The sequence below is a fragment of the Aspergillus ruber genome, assembly GCF_000600275.1.
Source record: "Aspergillus ruber CBS 135680 unplaced genomic scaffold scaffold00010, whole genome shotgun sequence".
In the NCBI taxonomy this organism is placed as follows: domain Eukaryota; kingdom Fungi; phylum Ascomycota; class Eurotiomycetes; order Eurotiales; family Aspergillaceae; genus Aspergillus; species Aspergillus ruber.
The window spans coordinates 428652-450534 of NW_024467306.1; the positions used below are offsets into that span (position 1 = coordinate 428652).

The 21883-nt window shown below is 50.1% G+C and overlaps 10 protein-coding genes across 10 annotated transcripts; 4 read left to right on the plus strand and 6 right to left on the minus strand.

Moving 5' to 3' along the window:
• Window positions 1-214: 214 nt before the first annotated feature.
• EURHEDRAFT_454553 (uncharacterized protein) lies at window positions 215-1460 on the minus strand (the record flags this gene model as incomplete). Its single annotated transcript, XM_040784203.1, has 2 exons — window positions 215-1247; window positions 1300-1460. 2 exons carry the CDS (start codon window positions 1458-1460, stop codon window positions 215-217), a joined length of 1194 nt encoding a protein of 397 aa, XP_040639639.1.
• A 780-nt stretch (window positions 1461-2240) lies between these two features.
• EURHEDRAFT_411683 (uncharacterized protein) lies at window positions 2241-3549 on the minus strand. The gene is made up of 2 exons (XM_040781702.1): window positions 2881-3549; window positions 2241-2826 (listed from the first exon to the last, which is right to left on the minus strand). Exons 1-2 carry the CDS (start codon window positions 3241-3243, stop codon window positions 2326-2328), a joined length of 864 nt encoding a protein of 287 aa, XP_040639640.1. The 5' UTR covers window positions 3244-3549; the 3' UTR covers window positions 2241-2325.
• Window positions 3550-3580: 31 nt separating this feature from the next.
• nop12 (rRNA-processing protein NOP12) lies at window positions 3581-5476 on the minus strand. The gene is made up of 2 exons (XM_040781703.1): window positions 5239-5476; window positions 3581-5173 (listed from the first exon to the last, which is right to left on the minus strand). Exons 1-2 carry the CDS (start codon window positions 5374-5376, stop codon window positions 3725-3727), a joined length of 1587 nt encoding a protein of 528 aa, XP_040639641.1. The 5' UTR covers window positions 5377-5476; the 3' UTR covers window positions 3581-3724.
• A 1417-nt stretch (window positions 5477-6893) lies between these two features.
• On the plus strand, window positions 6894-9112 carry EURHEDRAFT_454638 (uncharacterized protein; the record flags this gene model as incomplete). Its single annotated transcript, XM_040784213.1, has 4 exons — window positions 6894-7743; window positions 7796-7865; window positions 7917-8403; window positions 8465-9112. The coding sequence occupies 4 exons, from the start codon at window positions 6894-6896 to the stop codon at window positions 9110-9112; spliced, it is 2055 nt and encodes a 684-aa protein (XP_040639642.1).
• A 562-nt stretch (window positions 9113-9674) lies between these two features.
• EURHEDRAFT_411686 (RNA-processing protein PTA1) lies at window positions 9675-12760 on the minus strand. The gene is made up of 7 exons (XM_040781704.1): window positions 12149-12760; window positions 11886-12051; window positions 11501-11835; window positions 11102-11450; window positions 10211-11049; window positions 10086-10156; window positions 9675-10032 (listed from the first exon to the last, which is right to left on the minus strand). Exons 1-7 carry the CDS (start codon window positions 12484-12486, stop codon window positions 9890-9892), a joined length of 2241 nt encoding a protein of 746 aa, XP_040639643.1. The 5' UTR covers window positions 12487-12760; the 3' UTR covers window positions 9675-9889.
• A 253-nt stretch (window positions 12761-13013) lies between these two features.
• On the plus strand, window positions 13014-13978 carry EURHEDRAFT_411687 (uncharacterized protein). Its single transcript, XM_040781705.1, has 3 exons — window positions 13014-13184; window positions 13275-13399; window positions 13518-13978. Exons 1-3 carry the CDS (start codon window positions 13171-13173, stop codon window positions 13598-13600), a joined length of 222 nt encoding a protein of 73 aa, XP_040639644.1. The 5' UTR covers window positions 13014-13170; the 3' UTR covers window positions 13601-13978.
• A 128-nt stretch (window positions 13979-14106) lies between these two features.
• On the minus strand, window positions 14107-16725 carry EURHEDRAFT_454477 (dolichyl-diphosphooligosaccharide--protein glycosyltransferase subunit STT3; the record flags this gene model as incomplete). Its single annotated transcript, XM_040784197.1, has 6 exons — window positions 14107-14377; window positions 14440-15562; window positions 15620-16213; window positions 16284-16364; window positions 16489-16512; window positions 16596-16725. 6 exons carry the CDS (start codon window positions 16723-16725, stop codon window positions 14107-14109), a joined length of 2223 nt encoding a protein of 740 aa, XP_040639645.1.
• Window positions 16726-17024: 299 nt separating this feature from the next.
• On the plus strand, window positions 17025-17781 carry EURHEDRAFT_454219 (CSN8/PSMD8/EIF3K family protein; the record flags this gene model as incomplete). The annotated part of the gene is made up of 3 exons (XM_040784181.1): window positions 17025-17218; window positions 17277-17458; window positions 17516-17781. 3 exons carry the CDS (start codon window positions 17025-17027, stop codon window positions 17779-17781), a joined length of 642 nt encoding a protein of 213 aa, XP_040639646.1.
• A 17-nt stretch (window positions 17782-17798) lies between these two features.
• Window positions 17799-19041, minus strand: EURHEDRAFT_42702 (ATP synthase subunit e). The gene is made up of 3 exons (XM_040783385.1): window positions 18724-19041; window positions 18453-18642; window positions 17799-18342 (listed from the first exon to the last, which is right to left on the minus strand). Exons 1-3 carry the CDS (start codon window positions 18745-18747, stop codon window positions 18275-18277), a joined length of 282 nt encoding a protein of 93 aa, XP_040639647.1. The 5' UTR covers window positions 18748-19041; the 3' UTR covers window positions 17799-18274.
• Window positions 18742-21434, plus strand: EURHEDRAFT_530417 (putative dynein intermediate chain). The gene is made up of 3 exons (XM_040787147.1): window positions 18742-19189; window positions 19254-20048; window positions 20098-21434. The coding sequence occupies exons 1-3, from the start codon at window positions 19058-19060 to the stop codon at window positions 21220-21222; spliced, it is 2052 nt and encodes a 683-aa protein (XP_040639648.1). The 5' UTR covers window positions 18742-19057; the 3' UTR covers window positions 21223-21434.
• Window positions 21435-21883: the final 449 nt, after the last annotated feature.

Genomic DNA, 21883 nt, shown 5'->3' on the forward strand with positions numbered 1-21883 from the left:
TTATGCTCCCCGTTGGCTTTGTCTGCAATTGAATTTTATTGTGTCTTGTCTTGGGCAAGGAGGATGTAGGTGGCTTAGGAGATCTCACTCTATCCCGTACGGGTCTACAGACATAGGGCTAGAATTCCAGAAAAGTGGATCTTCATCATGCCATTATAAGAATAAGCTAACCAAACGTAACAGGTATATCTAGCGCAAAAGACCAAACGAGAAATTAAGACGAAGCTACTACCCACTGGGGAGTAACCTTCTTCAAAAACTTCATAAACTTCCAGAGTCCAACAGCATACTCGACATTACCATGTGGATCGACCACCCGTTCCGGGAATGCAATGCCAGCACCGAACAATCCCCGCACGGCCCGTCCGCTTTCCGTCATAAAGCCACCGGAATCGTGATCGAACTGCGGCTTTTCCAACGCATAACCGTCGATAGACAGTTCCGGCAGCGGATCCCGGGTAAACCCAACAGCCTGGACGAGATGCGAACACGAAGACAAATGCGCCGCCATCTGCTCCTTCTCCCGCTTAGGACCCCCACTACAATCCACCTTAGAAATGAACCGGCCCGCTTCTGACTTGGGCAGGACAGCATCCTCGAGTTGTTGCCGGGCGAAATCAGCTGCCATACCCTTCAGACCGGTGTTGTCGCGCAGAATCCATCCGTCCATGAACTCGGCGTACCGCAGCGGATGACGAGTGAACCACTTGACGCGGAGGTGGGGGTGGGTAGTGCGTGCGAGGTCGAAGAGGTTAAAGAGAGCTAGAATAGCACTGTGCGAGGCGCCTACGACGGCAATGATCTGACTATGACTGCGAGGAATGATGGAGACAAGGTCGCTGGGTTTGAGGACAACATCAAGGTCCAGCCTCTGGAGGTTGTCGAGTCCGGCTACGGGAACGGGTACGGATGTCGGGTGTGATCCAGTGCAGAGGATTAAGCGAGGTGTAATGAGTTGGATCTCGTCGGGAGAACCTGGACGTTGGACATAGACGGTCCAGTTCGAAGTGTTTCTCGTCTGGTTCGCAGCCATGACCGACCCCCGACATGCGTAGACTTGATCCATCTTGACAATACCCTCGGTGAGGGCGCGCATCATATCAGCGGCATGATGCAGATGACAGGTCTTATCCTGGTCGAGTTTGGCCAGTGTAGCGAATGGGTTTGGGGTGGGTGTTGTACTGATGACGTTGCGGAATGGCTGGACGGCTGTCGAGTATGCTTGGAAGAGAGAGACTTTGGTGTTGCTGTGATTGTTAGTTGCATGCTCGTATTTCGATTTCCGGCAATAAAACCCACCTAGGAACTTCGCGGTATTGCTTGTTGACACGACCACCCTGGAAGGAAGGATCAATCCAGGCGATTTTGCCAGCAAGTTGTCGTTCAAGTAGATTCCCAATGACAGCCAGACCAGCTGGACCGGCACCTACGACGACTGCAGCACATTTCTGGGCGGTCATTCTGTAGGTAGTGTCCGGTATGTATAAATCGAGTAAAATAAAAACAGAGCCAGAAAAAGGGCAGAAAACGAGTAATAATTCAGTAGAAATAGCGGAAAGTCGTAAGTGTGACAGCAGTGAAGTAAACGGCGGAATCGACCCGGCTTTATCTCAGCGTAGCGACACCGTCAGGGATAAGTACGGAAACACAGATAGTCACAGAAAGAGCGACACGGCGTAATTCTCGGGGAAAAGGGACCAACGACGGCACAGCAAGAGAGACGGTGTGCGCATTTCACTCGTCAAAGGAAGGAATGCCTCGTGCGGTGCGTAATCAGCTGACCGGCGTCTCCCCCCCCATAGTCGCCTGAACGCCGTTTACTCGGTGTCCTCATTGCTATCATTCTGGCACAAGTACGGCGAGTACCGCCTGGACTCATTCTCCTGATTCTTGAATCCCGGCATTGGACAAAAGAAACACGTCACGCCCCACAGGCCCTGGCCTTTCGCTTTCCGTCGGTAATGGTTAAGTTGAGGAGAATCGCAGTGTCGGGGGGGTCTTCATCCGCCCGACGTCGGTGGGAGTTGGGGAGTTGTCATGATGGCAGGCCCGCAAGAGTGTCGGAATGGACCTGACAGTCTGAATACAAAGATATCTGGAGAAATTCAAGGACATGCGATGAGAGCGAAGAGCGTCTCTTATAGTCAAACCGATTTGTATAGCGGGTCAAGGGTCTTGGCGTAATTGCGTGATTCAGTCTAAGAATGAGGTTATTGGCTTGGGATGTTTCTTAGTCAGGGCTGGAAATATCCCCGGATTTACTCAATGCGGGTACATATTCAATCATATCATATCATGTCATTAGAAAGTTATGTAGTGCTATGTTCATACTGCCCAGAAAACTCGCACACTTAACCCTTGGACATGGTTCGCCCATCCCCCAAACCTCGCTCGTCCCCAGACCGAAATCGAATCGCCCGGCCGCATTTCTCGCACGCGTCGCCCATCCAGAGTCGCCTGTCCACGGCCTTGGTCTTGTTCGATCTCTTCTGCCTCAGGCGTTCCAGGTTCTATAGCGTCCAAGTGATGCCACGTGGTAGTATAGTGCTTGGTTTCCTTTGTGGCAGTCAAGTTGGATTGTAGTTTATTTCCGTTGGCCATGAAATTCGGTTCGCCCGGTTTTGTCCCAGCCTTCCTAACCTCCTCATGTTCGCCTTCCAGTGGAACGACTTCTGCATCGAACCAGGTATGCGACCCCCGGTATGTACCCCTGTATCCAGGCTCCCCTCCCCAGCCTTGGTCATGAGAGTACAGGTTAAAGATGATCTTTCGACAGGGGTGGGCAAGTCGATGTGGAAGGAGCTTAGATAACGATCCATCTGGTGTCTACAGCATCCGTTAGCCTGCACGGTATCGTATAATAGTGAATGTGACACATACTCTCTCACGACACAGCGGCACCGTCCTCAGCAGCTCCCGGTCTGCATCTTGTCTAACGACAATCTTGTGGTCTATCCTCACTTCCGTCGACACCCAGTACTCAGCCGCCTCGATAATCATATCTGCAATCTCAGGCGGTATCCCATCTGCCACAACCTTCCATTGTAGCAGATATCGAACAGTGAGAACGTCTGAGATACTGGGATAAAACGTTGAATCACCAGCATCTTCTATACCTCTTTCGGAACTTTTTTCAATATTGGGTGCAGGGAATTCCATGTCGTCCGATTCCAAAAGCTCGTCTGAGTCCGAAGACTGGTCTGGCTGTGGACGTAGAGTCTCATGCTGCATTGGAGACCGCATTTTGTATCCGTCTGACGTAGAATATGTCGTTAATAATAGATGGATGCAAGGAATAGGCAAACAATCTAGTATCGATGTGTATATGATTTGTTTTAAGTGATTGCTTATATGCAAGTAGAGAGTGCTGTGAAGATGGACAGGAATTGGGGAGTAGTTATCTCAGCTGAACCATATCACTAGCTCCACCTAAGGCGGTGCGTTGACCTATGAACAACTGTATTGAGCTCAACAAAAATAGAAAGAAAAAGAAAAAAGGAATAGTCGGACAACTGAGTATTCTTAGAAGGGTCTTCTGAAGGACTTCATTATTATAGAGATTTTGTTTATTCTGGCATGTTTCCGACCTGGGAGATGTTGTGAGGTATAGCTTTATGACGTCATGAATGCCTTATCACTGTTATCAGATTATAAGATGGAGAATTAGAATAAGAACTTTTGCGATCTATTTACTGCACTGAAGCCAAACTCCGAACATACACCATTATTTTTTTTTCCCCCCTGCTGCCTTATATGCCGCCGCTCTCTGACTACTGCGATTGTTCTTCTTCGACTTCTGCCCGCGACTTTTCGTCTTCACCTTCATCCGCGCCCCCTCCGTAGCCCGGTGTCCCTCAAACACTAGCGAATTTTGCGCAATAGATCCCTTATCCTTTGCTCTAATCTGAGCCTCACCGGCCTTGCCAAGCAACTTGCCTGCGCGACCATGCAGCGTCTTGCGCGACTCAGCCAGCTTCTCGTTACTAGGAGGCTCACGCTTCTTGATGACCTTCTTGGCGCGTGACACACGGAGTTTGCGGGGTAAGAGAGGGGGGAATTTCTTGCCTTCGAGTAGGAGTGCTTCTTCCACGCAGTTTTCGTCGTAGAATTGCACGTAGGCGAAGCCCTTGCCTACTCGTGTAATTGAGTCACGAATGACTCGGACGGATTCGACGTTACCACGGGAGTTCTTGTTGACGCTGGATTTGCCAGTGTGTTGGTTGAAGGTGCGCCAGAGACCTTCCTCGACATCCGCTGGTGCTCTATTCTTCTTTTTCTTGTTCTCCTCGTCTTCAGGGACGGTTTCCTTGTCGACGAAATCGAGGTTACCCACGAAAATACAGCGTTTGTGGTCTGTAGCTGCCGGATGGGCGATGTTGTCCACACGTAAATGTCGGTCAAGGACGACTGTTCCGTTCAAGGCTGTTGGAGCTTTGCGCGCAGCCTGGACTGTGCTGTAGACAATATAGGCGTTGGTGCTTGGTGTCGTTTCATCCAACAACTCGCGTCGGGCGAACGCAGCACGCTTGGGGACCTTGCCTCCGCTAGCAAAAGCAGTAGACCGGAAACGGATCGATTCCACCTTGTGAGGACCTGTAGACTCGGGAAGTTTAGATAGGAAGGACTCGAGATGTTTGGTAAGAGTCTTCTTGGCAGAGTGCGATTTGATAGCCTCGGACGACACATTGCCCAGGAAAACGGTGCGGTTGGACTTTTCAATTTCTTGAGATTCTGCATCGCCGCCGGTCTGGCTCTCATGACGGACGGCAGATAGCCTTTCCTTTTCGTCTGATGTAGACTCATCCTCGTCTTTCTCCCCTTCGGATTCACCCTCAGATTCACCCTCAGATTCCTCCTTATCTTGCTTTTGCCGCTTCGCCTGCTCCTCGCGATGCTTGTCATTTGCTTTTTGCTCCTCCTTGGCAAGGCGGCGCATGTATGATTCTTCGAGATCGTCTGTTGCAGTTCCCCTTTTGCGTTTCCGGTTGGGTGCTTCGGGAGCTTCTACCTCATCCTCTGAAGGTGCCTCCTGCATCTCCTCGTCTGCTGATACGTCCTCCTGAGCTGCATCGCTTTCCTCATATTGTTCTTCGGTCTGTTCATTTTCGGGTTCTTGCTTTTTGCTCTTAGACACGCTAGCAGTCAAAATGGATGGGGCTTGAACTGGACCGGCCTAGTAATTCAGAGATATCAGCAACCAAAAATTCACAATTTGAATATAATATCAATTGCACTCACACTCTTCTCGAAAAGCGAAGCCACTGTGTTATCCACAGAAGCGTTTCCAGCCAAAAAGGAAAGCGATATGGACGGAGCAGCAGATTCAGTCGCTGACTGCGACTGCGACTGCGATTGCGACTTGCTCTTTTTGCCCATATTGTTTAGTAATGAGCAAAAGGGTCAAACACGGCAGTAAAATCACGTCTTAATTTCGGCCGATTGTCAAAACTTGGTCCTGTAAACCGCGCGATATTTGAGCTCTTGTAGTTCTTAACTTTTTTTTTTTTTTTTTGCGATGCGTCGGTCTTGGCGCGGACTGTGACATAATCACGTGATGATATTGAAAATCCGGCTTGTTCAGACAACATTGGATGAATATGCATTGAATTGCAATATGTGAGAAATAGAAAGGGTCTACATATATAGTAATGCTTTCTTTGAAAGACCATCATCTATTTTTGTACAGAGAGCTCTCGAATTGCTCGGCCAAAGGGATGCCGGATTGATAAGTCCTTATCTGAGAGCAGTCGCTGGAGACGACACAGTGGATTGACTACGTTTCCTGTAGAGGAATTGATTGTGAGATAAATAGATATACAGTGTTCTGTACTCTATATCCTATTCTACTCTCACTCTCATCCATAGCCAGTGAGAAGTATTCCGATGTACAGAATGCTCTCTGTTGCTGATGACCGGGCGGTGAGCTACATGCGGCAGAATCCCGCCGTGACGCTTCTTTCACTCGCTCTGCTTTCGCCCGCTGAAATCCTCCTCTTCCAGGCGCCTTTGGACTGTGCTCTGCTATTTCTGCTGTGCTGCTGCTGTTATTTGCTATCTATTTCGTCCAGTTGATTTACTATTTCTCTTGACCCGTTCTCTTTGCCTCCTTTCTCATGCCGACTGTTCTCCCGCAACGCTTCACTTTCGTATTGCCGTCTTCGTGAAGCCCACACCACCGTCCTCCCTCCGTCCTTCTCGAGCCCCTAAGTGACACTCGACTCGTCTGCGCAGTCTCCAAGTGAGGATCTCCAAAGTTGAGCCAGACACGTCCTCTCATATACAACATTTGTCGTCCTCCTCGGACGCCCGTATAACGTGTGGTGGTGGGAAATCGTGCTCGGTCGCGAGCCGCCGTGGTCCAGAGTTTCTGTTGGCGCATTGCTGAACGGTACGTGTTTGATGGTCTACAATCTTTTTGGTGGTTAGTCAGATACCCTGTTCCATCGACCAGGGTCGACATGTTACCCGCAAAGGAAGGGAGTGCCTCTGGTTGGCGTCGCAGTCTGCCAGGGCCCGATCCGGAGCGCTTGCTGATGATGCTCTCGCTGGGGCTTCAAATCTCCGCACCGCCTTCTGGGGGCTCTCCCCTTGAGCTACTTTTTTGCTTGTCTTTCTGAAATTCAGTTGTCTTTTTGCTCTTATTTACAATCTCATGCTTCATGGCGCTTGAAGCGACGGTTCCACTGACATATTTTCGGATTGACCCAGGCTCGGTCTCTTTTTTCCCTTTCCCCTCCGCCCACTATCCTCGCTTTGACCGCCGGCCTTTCCTATTCCTCCTTTATACCTCTAGACTCTTGAGACAGACGACGGTATAAGGTCGTCCATCTGGTTTTTGTTTCTTTTGGTTTTTGTAACGCGGCCGTGTGCGCTTTCGCGTCTGACCCTCCCCCATGGAGGTGGCTGAGAGCAGAGAGCCGGCATCGGTTGGTCCATCAGCCAGGACTGGGACCAATGATGCCAATGGCGCACAAAACCCTTTTCTGGACGATTCGCTTATCGATGATGGCCGTTCCAGTAGTTTGAGCGAACCTGATGATGTCTCGGATCATGAGCTGTCCCCTTACGGATCGCCCAAGCTTAAGCCGGTACCCGAGAACGATTCAGAAGCGGAAACGGAACGCGTCGAAGATTCGCCTTATAAGAAGGGAAATAACATCGTTCTGAGTGCCAGTCACGGGCCCAGTCCCAGCAAACTGGCTCAGTCCACAACTTATGACGACGCTGAGGAGGATGATGAGCCCGTCGCGGACGACTCCCCGAGCAAGTCGCGCACCAAAAAAAATGGCATCACTGCAGCCATTGACGAAACACCCATTCTGGACGACTCAACTCTGTCAAAAGGCGGCAGAAAGCGCAAGCGCCTAGGTTCGCTTGACGAGACCGGGACGGATTTTGGCGAAGACGAACCGCTCAAGAAGCGTCGTGGTTCTATCAAGAGTGACCTGAGTGATCCTCCTCCGGATGACCTGATTCTATCACCTGTACCGATCGAAGAGCCACCCAAAAGCAATGAAGACCAAACTCCAGCCGACGATGTTCCCGAATCCGATCTGCCATCGATACCATCAAAAGCTAAAAAGGGTAAAAAGGGAAAACGTAAAGGACGGAAAGTCAGAGATGCTGATGAAGAGACTGAAGCTGGTGGTATCGAAGGTGATGACCACTTGGATGAGGATGACACTGCCGAACGTGCGGACGAACCAGATGATGTCGAAGCCGCTGCCAAGCAGGAAGAAGAGTGTAAGTTGATATAACTCCCTATTCGCAGCTATCTTGCTGATATGCTCTACAGCCTCGAGGAAGATGTCGGCAATGGAGTCTCTTGCGACGCTAGAAAAGGAGTTTGCGACCCTACGTGACAAGTAAGTCTGGCCTATTACTCTTGGGTCTATACCCGTTGCTGAGCGTCTCAGAATCTACGATGAGCGGATATCAAAACTCAATCGTGAGCTTGAGATGCTCACTGGGCCGAATCCTACGCATCCGGAATACCTGCGCCAGCTCGAATGTGTCCAGCGCCATCGCGACGCCAAAATCCATTACGAGCAAACATTATACCGATATCGGATGTCATCGTTGATGAACAAAAGTTTGGCTGAGCGGGCGCAGATTCATAGCACCTTCTTTCAGCGAGTTCGCGACACCCGCGAGAGGCATGCAAGTTCTATTAGCAAGCAGTTTTACTCCATTCAACACGATCGCTTCAAAACTGAGGAGATTAGCCCTCACCATTCCATTCTATTCCCCACACGCCGCTCACAACAAATTGCTCACCAGACTGCCTACAACCAGGAGGTGTCTGTTATGGCTGGAGTGGCCAAATATGTCGGTTTTCCGGCCGCGCCGTCGTTAGCAGCTGCGCGACCCTCGGAGATCGACGAGGATATGGAAAAGATGGGGGTGAGTTTATCCTAACATAGCCCCTGTTTAATCCTGTGAAACTAACTCTAAATCCTTCCAGATTGTCACGGAAACCCGAGCCGCGGTGTCACAACCGCAAACGAACTTTCCGCGCATGACAACCATGTCGAATACATTCCGTACAGCGGCAGAGGAAGCTTTTCTGGAACACACACCATGGGCCAATCCGCAACATCCCGTTCATCAGCAAATGCAGCAAAGGCCCCAGAATCGGGTCTTTGAGCAACCGCGAGCCCCACCATTCACCACACCAGCGGCTCAGAAGCGGGTGGTCGACATTCATGCTCCCAACGGATCAGCTTCTACAATTGCGGAAAACTCGTCTGCGAACAACACGCCGTACGGTACGGAACAAGAACCACGGTTGCACGGTTATAACCCGTTTGGGAATCACGATTATGATGCGGATCAACATTCAGGTTTCCGGTCACCAAGTGCATCGCCGCTGGATGTACGAAAACCTCAGCTCCATTGGAACAATGCCTTTGATAGTAGACCGTCGCAAGAATTTCGGTCTGATCCCGCATCCCGTAATAATATGGCCTTCTCCCCGCCATCTGGCCGACTTGGACTCTTCCATTCTGCGGCTGCAAAACGAGAGCCGTCGCCGCCTATACATTCAAAACCTATCCACCAGCCCAGAGGGATCCCTAGCGGGACTGGCTCGAATCAGATGACAGCACGGTAGAGCCGGGTCTTTTCACACTTCATCTCTTGTTTTTCGGGAGTTTGTTCCTTCATTGACTAGGTTTGGCTTTTTGTACAAAGAAGGCGTGTGGAGCGTTTGGTGGCCTGCATGATTGGAAACACCAGGATGGTTCAGCTTTTCCCCCACACTGTTGTACTTTTTTTCTCTTTTCTTGGGATGTGTGAATAGGGGCGAGTTTACTGGGATGCATTGGAGCCTCTCTAAGTTTCGATATATTTTTTTTCCCGCTTCTTTCTCATGATATAGACCATGGTGCCATGTCTTTTTGCTTGCTTTTACTGGAGTTGAGTTGATTACCATATGGGAGGTTTACTTTTCAATTTAGCTTTGATTTGTTTTTGCTTCTTTTCCTTGTCCTTGTTTAACACTCTTCGTTCTTTCAGAACGAAGAGGAGTGAAAGGGCGATGGATATCCAAGTATATGGTTGGCTAATGTGAATGAATTGGAGTAATGAATTTGTTTCTATAGGCTTTGGGCTGGGTTTCTGGAAATATATCCTATTAGCTTGAGTAGATATTGTACATTTAAAAGAATATCAACTCAGCAGACCATATATTCTTCGTTCAATAATCATAATTACGCTAATATCTATGCTTATGACCAGAAAAAAAACCATTCGAGATATTTTAATATACAACCCAGGCTATAGAAACCCCCACAACCCAAGACACATCTGGTAGGGGAGAATCATTTAAATTTCCATTCTGAATGCAATATCGAAGCGAAAGATAACAAAATATCCTAGCCCGACGGATTTATGCAGAAGCTTCATTCGCAGCAGCTGGTCGACTGACGAGAGATGCTTGCTGCACTTGTTGGTCTGGCTGCTGCGACTGCTCGATTACATGTGGGCGCCATCGGGCTAGGATTTTGCCAGCGGATGGACGGGATTCTTCGTCTTTTTGGATTGTTAGCTTCGTAGGTTGGTTTTGGGGTGTGATGAGAACTTACAGGTCCGGTAGACATCTTCGAGTGCGTTTAGACAGATTTCTCGTGCGGGTAGACGGAACATGATGAGATACCTGTCAAGTCAGCTATACAACGAACCAAACGGAAAATTAGGGCAAGGAACCTACAATAACGACTGAACACAAAGGTTCACACGTTCCGGATCCTTCGCTAGACTAGCAACCCGTTGGGTAATCGGAATAGTAACTTCAGGGATCTCACTCAAAAACCTGATGAAAATCTTGGTATCCCGCGAGTCAAGATACGGCAGGAACCCATCCAGCAATCGCAACACCCAGTGATCATAGTGCAGTGGTACTGTTGGCGCCTCGTCCTCGTCCCCGTCGCCCCGCTGGGACGCGGCAAACTTCATCTGAACCCGGTCGTTGTACCATTCCTCATTCAGCCATGTGACGCCGATGCTTACACGGGATCGGAAGTCTTCGAGGATGTAGCGGTAGAGTGTTTCGCGTATTGAGTCTGAGATTGCCGGTTTTCTGTTCTGGCCACCGCTACCTGCGAGCTCGAGGCCAGCCGGTGCGCGCGTAGCAAGTCTGGTGAGGAGTGTGGTCCAAGCACCATGATCGAATGTGCTTCCTGCCAACCGCGCGAAGCCCAGCTGTCGCTGTGTTTTGTTTTGGGCTGGTTTTGGAGCTACTTCAGTCGATGCGAGCATCTCAAATACCCGTCCAACGGCATTTCGACCGATCTCGCTGGCTTCGTCTTCGCCGAGTGGTGGGGGTTGTGGTAATACGAATGGACCGAGGGATACTAGATCGGGTTGTTGGAGATCTGCTACCTCTGTTGACACGGCGTCTGCTTGCTCTGCGGTCTCTGCGACATCCATGGGTTGGTATTCGGGTTCGTAGTCATCGTCTTCGTCCTCCGCGGCGGGGGCGTTGGTAGCTGCTGATTGTCGTTCGGCAGCCTGCTGCTTGGTGACGGTTTGATATCGGACTCGGACAGCCTGGATTACAGTTAAAATTATATCACGTCGCAGAATCCGCAGGAATACATACATCCATAGCCTGAGTCATGACCGACTGGTCAACGCGAGAAAGCAGAGGAACTACGATCTTAACCAGAAGATCGATGGGCAATTGCTTAACATCGAATGATGAGAGCCCAGCATCTTCGGTAATCTTAAAAAGCTGCTGGTAGCTTATCGGGCCCGGGGGCAGAGGAGGAATCTTGATTAAAGGGGGCATTTGCGCATCGAGCCTGACCCGTTTGGCGTTATCCAGACCATCTGTAGGTTCTGCAGGCGATCCGCGCTTCCTCGACGCATCGTCGGCAATTTCTAGACGTGACTGCATCAGGCGTTCAATGTGTTGTTGCATCTTACCCGTAAGAGGGTGGTTTGGATTCCTAGCCAGCCATTAGCTTTGTCTCTGTTTTGTGTGGCTTCTATGTCTCACCTTTTAATGATATTGATCAACAATGCCCTAGCAGTGCGCTCCATTGACTTGACACCAACTCTGATGACCGGGGTCAAAGGCCCCTGTACTTGTCTTGCGGGATAGAAGTTGAGGACAGCATTGACGATTTTGCTGCCGACGGATTGACGGCTCCGAATGAGGACCGCAAGGCAGTTCAGTGTCGCGTTCACAAGGAGGGGATCGCTTGATTCTTCCTGGAAAACGGAGAGAAGTCGATCAAGCAGACCGGAAGCTTCTGCTTCCAGATGCGGTAGGGCCAGGACGGGGTGGCTTTTGGGGACAATGGCTAGGGATGTTTCGTTTTGCTCGGGGCGCTAGATTAAATCAATACTGGTCCATCCCGGCAAGATTGAATATAACATACTCTCGGGTCAGAGATTGTGCCGTGAGTCTGGACCTGGACAACCCGCTGCGCAAACTTGATGCAGCAGATCTTAACCGGGTACGGGTACGAATCCCATTGCCGTAGAATATCCTGCTTAATCGCACTCATTCGCTCCCAAGCACCAGTATCTTCGGGACGATTTATGCTATGATTTCCATGCGTCAGTAACCATAATCCTTACCCCCATCTTCCAAGACATTTACGATATCAACTCCCCTAGCCTAGGAAGAAAGAGAACCTACATATGCCTAAAGACCAACGGATATATACTAGCCGCAGTCTCCACGCTATGCTTTAACACCACCATATCCCCATCCGGTAACCCCAAAAGATCATGTATAGTTTGCAGCACATTGGCCGCCAACTGTTCCTTCTGAGCTGACGCCAGCACGGGGCTTGCGAAGGTCTCCGCTAGGAATTCTGCGCCCCATCGTCGCAGTTCCAGTCGCGAATTTGCTCCGATGAGTGGGAGGATACCGTTCACGATCTGGGGGTAGAAGGCGGCGTCTCCGAGAACCAGGGTGCGAGCAGCGTTGAGTTGGGCGATTTGACCCGCGAGAGGGTCTGCGGAGGGATCCATAGGCGGGGAGTCGTCGGACGTGATTGATTATGACTGTCCAGTAGTCTAGAGTCGGTTGTAAGGGTTTGTGTAGTCGTGACGGTCGTTCTACGCGGGAGACAGCTCAGGAAACTCGGCGCATGAGCTTCGCGGCTGTACGACAGATGCGCAGAGTCCAGATGTTAGAGTAGAAAGGACGAGAAAAAAAGAGAAAAGGAAGATGAGGGAATTGAAACAGAACAGAACAAAAACAAGAAACAAACCCAACCAGAAAGCAGAGTGAAAAAGGGACTACGAGGGGCTGTGGTCGAGACGAGAGCAGCCGGAACTTGAAGCGATACTGAGAGCAAATAACGCTAGTCTGCTTTGGGTTAGTATGATATATTTCTGTAGCTCCCCAACAACAGGTCTGAAATAGTAGTATAAAGGATAATAAAAGATCTATGTAAGATAACATGGATTTCTTATACGACTTCCTGTTTAAACTCAAGTAGAACATACTTAAGAATCCTATTTAGTAGTATGCTGTCAGGCTATCTACAGACCGCGCCAAGACCGGCTCCATCTCCGCCGGCCATCTTCCATTCGAATCTCCGACCAAAAATAGAGACCATTCCCTTCTTTCCCCAAGTCTCACTTTCAGTCCAGATTCATTCGCAGCCGCTTGAAATTGAGAAATAGAGGGAATTATCCCATCTATCCAAGATGCCCGCCGGAATGTACGTCCAACCCCCGTCCCATTTATCGCATCCGCATCCTCATCGCATCCCGCAATTCCGGCCCTGACTGACTGACCTTCAATCCAACAGTTTCAACTCGACATACTACGGAAAGGACTACCGCGCCGGTGCGGCCCTCCTGCGTGCCCGCAGGCCGTACCTGGTTAAGAATGCAGTGACCGGGTTGGCGCTTTGCGGAATAACGGTTGGTGTTTGTATGTGGTCCGATCCCATCTACGCAGAGGGGTGTTGTAGAAGAGGGGCGGCACCATTTGGTGTTATACGAAAATTGGGAATAGACAGGAACGAAAGCTAATTGCATCCCGCTTACAGACGCTTACACCCTTCGCGCCGTCGGCCAGGAAGAATTCTCCGATGTCCAGGTCCCTGACACCCCCGCCGAGCCGAAGAAGTGATTGCATATGAACCTGCGTCTCTTTTCTGTGAATGAGCGAGTGCTATTTGGATGTTTTATGGGATGAATGGTGCACTAGGGTAAAAGGAGTATACGGAGAAAATTATGCATTCATGTCATTTTCAATGGGATTTGTTGTACGGAGATACAATACCCAGGCTTCTACATGTCGATATCGGGGTTAGAAAGTCAACACGAGCCGCTGCGCACTGCCCAAAGGCCCTGGTAGCTTGGCACAAGAAGATGGCTCATACCTCAAATACGAGACATGAGACGAGATGCCTCCCAGCTCCTTTGTTATCTAGATCTGTATAGTATGTCATTGATATTCTATCAATTTGTCTGCTTCCAACTTGACTCGATTTATTACACTATGGGGAACTTTCTATCTTAGCAATTCATTAGACTTGGAAAAAACAATTGTATATTTTTGCCTATTCACGAAATGCAACGAGAACCAGGATGAAAAAAGCAAGAAAGCCATCTATACCATTTGAGCTAATATTTTTACTCGGTTCTCAGAACACGAGGGCCTCGTCTCTTGGAAGCCCTCTTACGTTTCTGACCCCGGTCAAAGGCCGCAGCGCTCATGTGGTCACGGTCAAAGTTGTCAAGGTCCTTGACCTTGTAGATCCGGATGATCCAGTTCTCACTGGTAAAGGCCTCCTCCATAGTTGACAGCTGGGGTCCTTCAGCGGGAAGTCTCACACCGCGGACACGGTCGATGGCCTGGCCTTGCTGGAAGAGGGAGTTGTAGTTGTAGTAGGACATCTTGTACCTGTAGATCGCAGATGGTTAGCAGTTGTTTCATGCACTGTTACTTAGGGCAGGGCTTCTTACATTAAGCTGTTGCGCATGGTAGGAGTGGCCTGATCATCAACACGGTACTCGCCACGAGAAGTGAAGAAGTCACGCTCCTTAACCTCGTCAGGCCAGATGCCTTCGGCGATACGGACCATCCACAGGAACTTGTTGAGATCATCACCAGAGTATCCGAGCAGACCACCGAAAACGACAAGCACATAATCGACATCGTGTTGGCGGAGGATTGGGTAGCTAACTTCCTCGGGGGAGCTCATGGCCTTTCCAACAGTGGCAATGTGCGTGTTATTCCAAGTGTTGTTGTCCACCAGAGTTGGGCGGTCAGCCATACCACCAATCTGGTAACCATAGTCCCACCAGGACGCAATTTTGGCGTTTTGAGGAGTGTTCTGACGCAGCCAGTAGTAGGCCTCACGGTAGTCGTCAATGAGGAATTGGCTTCCATCAGGGAGTCGGCTAGCCAGAACAACGGATGGCGACGAGTAAGCGTTCGAGGTGACCCAGGTACAGTGAGCAACGAAAAGCAGAAGGTAGATCACGACAGACGATGTCACGATAGCCTTAGAGGCGTAAGAGTAAATTCCTACAACGGGGGAACGGCTCGAACGGAGGGACTCGGAAGACGACTCAGTTGACTTGGCCTGAGCCTGCTTCGGCGAGATGGTAACATAGGTGTCGATGATGTGGGAAAGGGCCAGAGCAGCCGCAACGCAAACGATGGGCGTCAGAGTCAGCATCAGACGAACCATGACACCTGCGAAGTAACTAGCAAGGACACCGTAGATGACGACGAAGACGTGTTCGTCCTTCAGGTCACGGAAGCAAATGTAGACACCGGCGGGGAATAGCCAGATCAGGAAGTTCAGATCGAAGAAGAATGCAGGCCAAGCGGTTGGCTGGTGCTCCGAAACGGACGCAATGATGGGAATATGGATCTTGGCATAGCTGGTATCCCACAGCGAGTAGAAACGGCCACTCCATGGCGCAATGACCCCTGAGATTGAAAGCAGAGAGAGACCAATAAAACCAACAGCGACAGTGATGATGATCATGCTGGTGAGCAATTTCTGGAACTGTTTGGTTGGCACATAGCCTCGAATGAATTCAGCAAAAGCCACGAGCTGTAGCAACCCAAAGATACCTAGACATTGCATTAGCAAACTAATTTCCCTTGAGTTCCAACACCACCGCAACTTACCAAAGGCGGACATGTGATCGCTGTTCCGAATCGGCAAGAAACCGACAAACGGAATCTGCATGCTCGCCAGAGTTCCCAGAGCATACCATGTGGTATAGCTAATGTAGAGGCGAGTGCTGTATCTTCCCATACACAAGAGGACAAAAATGTGCAGCGGAATCAAGTTGGTAATGAAAACATATCCACCCCAAGCTGAAACCATATACCCGTAGGACAGCGCTGTCAGGGCTCCATACATGATGGAGCCGTTCTTGACAGCCCGGATCCACAAGAAGAACGTAAAAACGAGCAGGAAGATGGCAATTGCTTCGTTATCATAGCTACCGGCGACAGAGCGGGAGATGTATCCGGGAACAATTCCCATGAAAGCAGCCGCGAGAAGACCTGCGGACGGAGACGGAGACATCTCATTGGTCAACAGGTACATTGCGAAGGCCGTCAGACCAGAGAATGCAGGTGCTAGCAGAACACAGATGTTGCGGATATCGACCGGAAGCGTGAGGAAGCGCAGGAAATGGTAAATCGCGCCGCTTGTCACCATCAGACCGGGGTAAAGGGTGCCACCAGTGACACGTCCCAGGGGATGCCATGTGCCTTGGTCATTGAAGAAAGCAGCTGTCAGTATAACCTTTCGTGTCTCTATTGGTGGCTGGATGCCACTTACGGTCGTCAAACCAATCCCAAAAGCTATGGAAGCCATTCTCAACCAGGTATTTCGTTGCGCGGAAGTTGAACCAGGGATCGACTAAGACACGGAAATCACATTGTTAGCATTTCGAGTTCCTTCCCAACGTTTGAAGGTGTATATGCGATTGCGAGCGCAGGATTCGAGGCGTAATGTAGGAAGTAGACGGATTGGACACGCATACATTCGTGGATGATACTCTCGAAACCTGATAAGCAGAAACCATTAGCAACTCGATCAATTGAACTCACAATTGCATCTCTCGAGGGATCATAGTTTCCAGAAACATACGGATAACACTAAACAGACGACTGGACACTGCGGCCGCTGCGATAGTAAATAGAATGATAGTGCGCAAAAGGCCGCGTGTGTTCTTGCCGGAGCTGCCCTTCAGCAGAGCATCAACGGGTGCGTCGGCCATAATGGCCAGGCAAAAGAAGAAGGACGAGATGCCAATAAGAAACAGACAAAAAAAAGAATGGCCTTTCGTCCAATTTGGCCACTCCGATGGGGGTGAATGAGAGGTTGTCGTAGGGTTAAGATGGGTGTTGATTGCAAGGTGGTCTCAGTTGAAGGTCGCTCTCTTGGCACCAGGTACGCAACTCTCCGCTCCCCGCACGGATAGCTTCATCTCACTACCATACTTACGCTGAAAGAGCTCCCTTTTCTTGAGATACCATATCCACAAAGTCGATACAATTCTATTAACCTCGATACACGATGGATGCACCGCCTCTCTCCCAAAAACAGCTCTCGTCAATCCTATCATCCGCTGCGACGCCGTCCGAGCTCTATGACACACTATCGCAGTATGAAGGACAAGCTCTTCTTTTGGCAGACAGCAATGGGGATCCGGAACTGCTAAGCTTATTCTATTCCTTCTTTTTATTTTCGCACCTTCTCATTGAAGAACTGTACGTGGTTCTGGTCGTTGGAGCCTGGATATCAATGCGCTAATACGATAGCAAACAGTTCCGAAGCCCGCATGTTGACGAAGCGAATTCCACAGAACCTAGTCGCGAATAACTCTTTACTACAGAACTGCACGATCCTCCTGCGCGCGGTCTGGCAGAGAAGCCATGACCATGTTTACCGGTACCTCAGGGGATTTCCGTGGCCAGAACCACTCCAGCCGTTAGTGCAAAGATATGAGGGTAAGTAAGCAGTGCCCGGACCATAACCTTATCGCATTGACTTACACCAGTCTCTAGCGTATTTCCAAAACAAGACCTTAGAAGAAATCAGCTACACTTACGAGGCGATCAGACCTGAAGTGGCCGCAAGTTATCTTGGGCTAGATTCTGCTTCTGCACAGCAGGGCAATTCCGACATAATTCAGAAGTTCACAGACTGCGGTTGGAAATGGGATACAGAGGCGAAGCTGCTACACCCGAAACCAATTGCTCCAGCTCATAGACCAGACGATCGTCAAGTCAAAGGACTGCGTGAGGTCATGGCGCTCCTGGGAAAGAGTTGAAACGGAGATTTGAAGACACAGATACCACATACGTTAAGCATCTTGGACCATACCCATCGCGTCAAGATTCAAGGTTGTCCACCCCCGAATTCTCGGGGATAACGGTTCATGAGGCATGGATTAGGACCAACAGCATTGGGAACCGAGCATTGACAGAGCAAAGCAAGCCGGTGGAAGATCAGAGTGGGACAATAAAACAAACACTTGCTTTCTCTGGTTTAATTGTAGTGTACATAGTACAGCCGTACAACAGCCCAGGGTATGTACAAGATTCAGAGATAATGTCTAGTAATTAAAAGAGAACAAAAGAGAAAAAAAAAACATTCCTTCTTTTCGCTCGCAAAGACACGACTCTGGGAATTATACCAAACAAATAATACACAACGGGGTGAAGCCCGTACCGTACCCTGGGAGGCACGATCTTTGCACTGAAACGATAATTGCCAACTCTTCCTCATTGCATGTTCAACCGTCAATCATCTCCATGATCCATTTACTCCCCGAGTTTCGCCTTCAAGTAGGCCTCCAAGTCAAACCGGTTGTCCGCGGGATCCGAAATAACTACACAGGAGATAATCAGTCAGCTCGTCTATCCCCCTTCCCCTCTTCCAGGATTGCGCAAGATGATGGGATGCTAGGTCGCATTCGAATTGCTGGACCGGAAAACATACCTCCACTGGTTTGTGTCTGGGACTGCTGAGGTGTGGTCTTCTTCTTCCATTCTGCCTTGGCCTGCTCGATCAGGGCTGCTTTACGGGCATATTCACGGTCGGCCTCCGCACGTCTAGCATGGGAGTTAAGCGAAGACTGGTGGTAGACACCATACGCAAGACCGGCAGCGAGAGCCGAATAACGGAGAACCTGTAGAATGATACTTGGTCAGCCCACTAACCATTGCCGGGTCCCAGCGGACGGATGAGAGACAAGCAACGCAACACTCACATTAACACCCTGCGAAGTGGACATTTTGCGAAGACCCCTGGCTTCCGGAGCAGCAATGAAGAAGACAAATCAAAGATAAAAAGAGCCGGGTCGCTCGTAAGGGGTATTCGACCGGTTCGATAATTGGCAATTCCGGGGCAGAAACACAGTGATCCCAAGAGACGTTCTCGTTAGGGAACGACGAAGTCCCTGTACGCGAGTTTTTCCGGTTCCGTCCGCCGTCCGTTTCGCTGCTGCTTATGTCATCCGCCTGTCCGGAGTGCGGACGCGGGAGTGAACAAAACAACCAAGTCCGCTATCTATATCGACCGGCATTTCTAGAGATCTACTCATCATGTCGTCCATGCAGCAGCGCAAGGCCGAGATTCTCGCCAAAAGAGCCAAGCTCGCTGAATTGAAGCGACAAAGGGAGTTGCGGCAGCAGGAGTTTAGCCTGAGCAGGGCCAATAGCGGAGAGGGTTCAGAGGTATGGGTTACTCCTTAAATGGCTTATTTTTATTTCTTGATAGCTTCCTAACCGTTGTCGCCAGGTTGTATCGCCCGTACCCAGCCGCTCAGACAGCAGAGCAGAGCTCGATGACTTGATCGCCCGTCTTGTCGACCGCCCCGATGGAACAGATGGCACGTCGCGGAAAGACAGCAGGCCGAATTCAGTGCTGAGCGCCAGCCAGCTAAGCGGAGAGAATACGGAGTCTTTTGCCCCATCCACGCGACCGACATCTACATCAATTGCCGTTCAAACAGTTTCCGCAGAGGCTTCTGTGGCTGCCCCTGAATTACCACCGGCTCCCACACCCAGACCAGAAGTCGTCACTTACAGCAAAGGTATACAAACAGACGACTTAGCAGGACCACAATCCGATTCCGAAAGCGAGGTGGAATTGGAGAGTAGCGATACTCAGGATCCCACGCAGCCCAAGCGCCGGAGTAAGAAAGACCGTCTGCGCGATGAGGAAATCCGGAAGAAGCTTCGCGAGGAAATCGAGGAGGAAATACAGGCTACTCAGGCATTAGCAGATGAGGACGCTGCTAATCAGTCATCGCAACTACGATACCCCCTACGTACTTTGGAGGAGGATGAACTAAAGGCGGTTACCTCTTCTGAAGACTTCTTGGACTTTGTGGACCGGTCAGCGAAGGTGATTGAGCGTGCACTTGACGAAGAATATGATGTCCTAGCGGACTATGAATTACGAGGAATTGATGGTGATATAGTGGAAGATGAAGAACACGGAAAGAGGAGAGGGATCAAGGAGGTTTGCCAGTTCTGGGATGAGCGGTGGAGCAAGAAGCGTATGATTAGCGACTTGAGCTTCTCTCCAAAGGTCCGTGAACCGCAACTACCCATTCATTAACAAAAACTGACTCTCATAGTTCCCTGAACTGGTTCTGGCCTCTTACACCAAGAACCCTTCGGCCCCTCACGAGCCAGACGGTCTCGTCCAAATATGGAATCAACACTTGCATTCCCGCCCGGAATACATCTTTCACTCGACCTCAGACATCTTGACGGCCAAATTTTCTCCTTTTCACCCTAACCTTATTGTCGGTGGTTCGTATTCTGGTCAGGTCTTGCTATGGGATACTCGTTCGTCGCGCGCAGGCGGGGGCGCGCCTGTACAGAAGACGCCGCTTACCGGCTCCGGACACGCCCACCCAGTTTACAGCATCTCAATTGTTGGCACACAAAACGCTCACAACATTTTGACTGCATCGACCGACGGAGTTGTCTGCGGCTGGACAGTCGACATGCTTTCCCAACCGCAGGAATACCTCGAACTAACGTCCATTCCGCCATCCAAAACCGAAGATATCGCACCTACCACCATGTCTTTCCCGCAATCTGACCCAACATTCTTCATTGTCGGTACGGAAGACGGGGGAATCTACCCATGCCACCGCTACGACCGAGCCGGCGCAAAGGCAGGTACAGACCGCCGTCTCGCGTACCGCGGCCACACGGCCCCGATCATGTCAACAGCATTCCATCCAGCCCGGGGACCGGTCGATCTTGGCGATTTAATGCTCAGTTCGAGTCTGGACTGGAGTGTCAGGTTGTGGCGCGTGCGCCCACCAGCGACCACCGCATCTGCTACGTCCATTGCCGCAGCGACCCAAGTCGTATCTCCAATTCTAGACATCAATCGCGAAGACATTGTCTACGATGCGAAGTGGTCGCCCCACCGCCCCGGTGTTTTCTCCCTCGTCGACGGTGCTGGCCACCTCGAAGTCTGGGATCTCTACACAGATACTGAAGTCCCCGTTGTTCGAGCCACACCATCCGCTGGCCGCGCTGGTATTATCACCCGCAGCTTGAACAAGGTTGCCTGGGAAGAGCGCGAGGGACGGCGTCTGGCAACCGGTGGACTCGACGGTGTCGTCACCGTCTTCGAGGTCGGAAAGGGACTCAGCGGTACGCCTGAGGATGTATCTTCAGAGGAATGGACAGGGATGAAGCGATTGGTTGGGAAATTGGAACAGAAGGATAAAGTGGGTTGAATTGCATGCATATCATTTTTGTGGCATATATCCTCGTTGACTGTACATGTCATTCATGTAATGTTTTTACCGTCATTATTTTAGCTTAGCATATACCCCTTGGTCATGTACTTCTATCCATCTTATTATACATTTAAGTCCATACTTCGTAACTATGTTTCGATGGAGACACGGTTCCTTAGAAGTAAAGTCTCAAAGAAAATGAAAGGGTCGACCATGTGAATATATTTATCCGCGTCAGTATCTGCCAGCGAGTCTCGTCCCATTTGTTCTCACTTGAACACTCGGACAGAATTTGTCATTATGATTTGTAGTAATCTATATTTGATGTGTTTGCAGTTCTCAATCACTTCAGCAACCATTGCGACAGGTATTGGGACCGAGCTGTTGCAAATCTACGACATTCCTTACCAACTAGCTTAGCAAGCTACTTAGCCACTGCTTTGTTTTATCGGAAATGGCCTAGGTCGGATCTGCTTAGCATCGAGGAGTACATTAAGTACTTTTCCCGTTCTTACGGCCCAAAACCTCTAAAGCGAGTGCTCAATTATTCGACAATGGCCAATGTTCAATACCCAGTGCCCAGTGCCTCGAGATTTCGGAAATCTCTCGGGGGAATTTATCCAAGAAGGTGACAATAAGCGTGCTAGTCGCACATGAA

Bases quoted from the DNA above. Each gene is read 5' to 3' on its own strand.
- EURHEDRAFT_411683 (XM_040781702.1), bottom strand. From the start codon at position 3,243: ATGCGGTCTCCAATGCAGCATGAGACTCTACGTCCACAGCCAGACCAG. The intron at 2,827-2,880 runs GTATGTGTCACA...CGGATGCTGTAG, and splicing joins TGCCGCTGTGTCGTGAGAGA to ACACCAGATGGATCGTTATC.
- nop12 (XM_040781703.1), bottom strand. From the start codon at position 5,376: ATGGGCAAAAAGAGCAAGTCGCAATCGCAGTCGCAGTCGCAGTCAGCG. The intron at 5,174-5,238 runs GTGAGTGCAATT...CTGAATTACTAG, and splicing joins CTTCGCTTTTCGAGAAGAGT to GCCGGTCCAGTTCAAGCCCC.
- EURHEDRAFT_411686 (XM_040781704.1), bottom strand. From the start codon at position 12,486: ATGGATCCCTCCGCAGACCCTCTCGCGGGTCAAATCGCCCAACTCAAC. The intron at 10,157-10,210 runs GTAGGTTCCTTG...CTGACTTGACAG, and splicing joins CTTTGTGTTCAGTCGTTATT to GTATCTCATCATGTTCCGTC. The intron at 10,033-10,085 runs GTAAGTTCTCAT...CAATCCAAAAAG, and splicing joins CGAAGATGTCTACCGGACCT to ACGAAGAATCCCGTCCATCC.
- EURHEDRAFT_411687 (XM_040781705.1), top strand. The intron at 13,400-13,517 runs GTATGTGGTCCG...TCCCGCTTACAG, and splicing joins CGGAATAACGGTTGGTGTTT to ACGCTTACACCCTTCGCGCC.
- EURHEDRAFT_42702 (XM_040783385.1), bottom strand. From the start codon at position 18,747: ATGTCCACTTCGCAGGGTGTTAAT. The intron at 18,643-18,723 runs GTGAGTGTTGCG...ATCATTCTACAG, and splicing joins CCACTTCGCAGGGTGTTAAT to GTTCTCCGTTATTCGGCTCT. The intron at 18,343-18,452 runs GTATGTTTTCCG...TCTCCTGTGTAG, and splicing joins CCAGACACAAACCAGTGGAG to TTATTTCGGATCCCGCGGAC.
- EURHEDRAFT_530417 (XM_040787147.1), top strand. From the start codon at position 19,058: ATGTCGTCCATGCAGCAGCGCAAGGCCGAGATTCTCGCCAAAAGAGCC. The intron at 19,190-19,253 runs GTATGGGTTACT...CGTTGTCGCCAG, and splicing joins ATAGCGGAGAGGGTTCAGAG to GTTGTATCGCCCGTACCCAG. The intron at 20,049-20,097 runs GTCCGTGAACCG...TGACTCTCATAG, and splicing joins ACTTGAGCTTCTCTCCAAAG to TTCCCTGAACTGGTTCTGGC.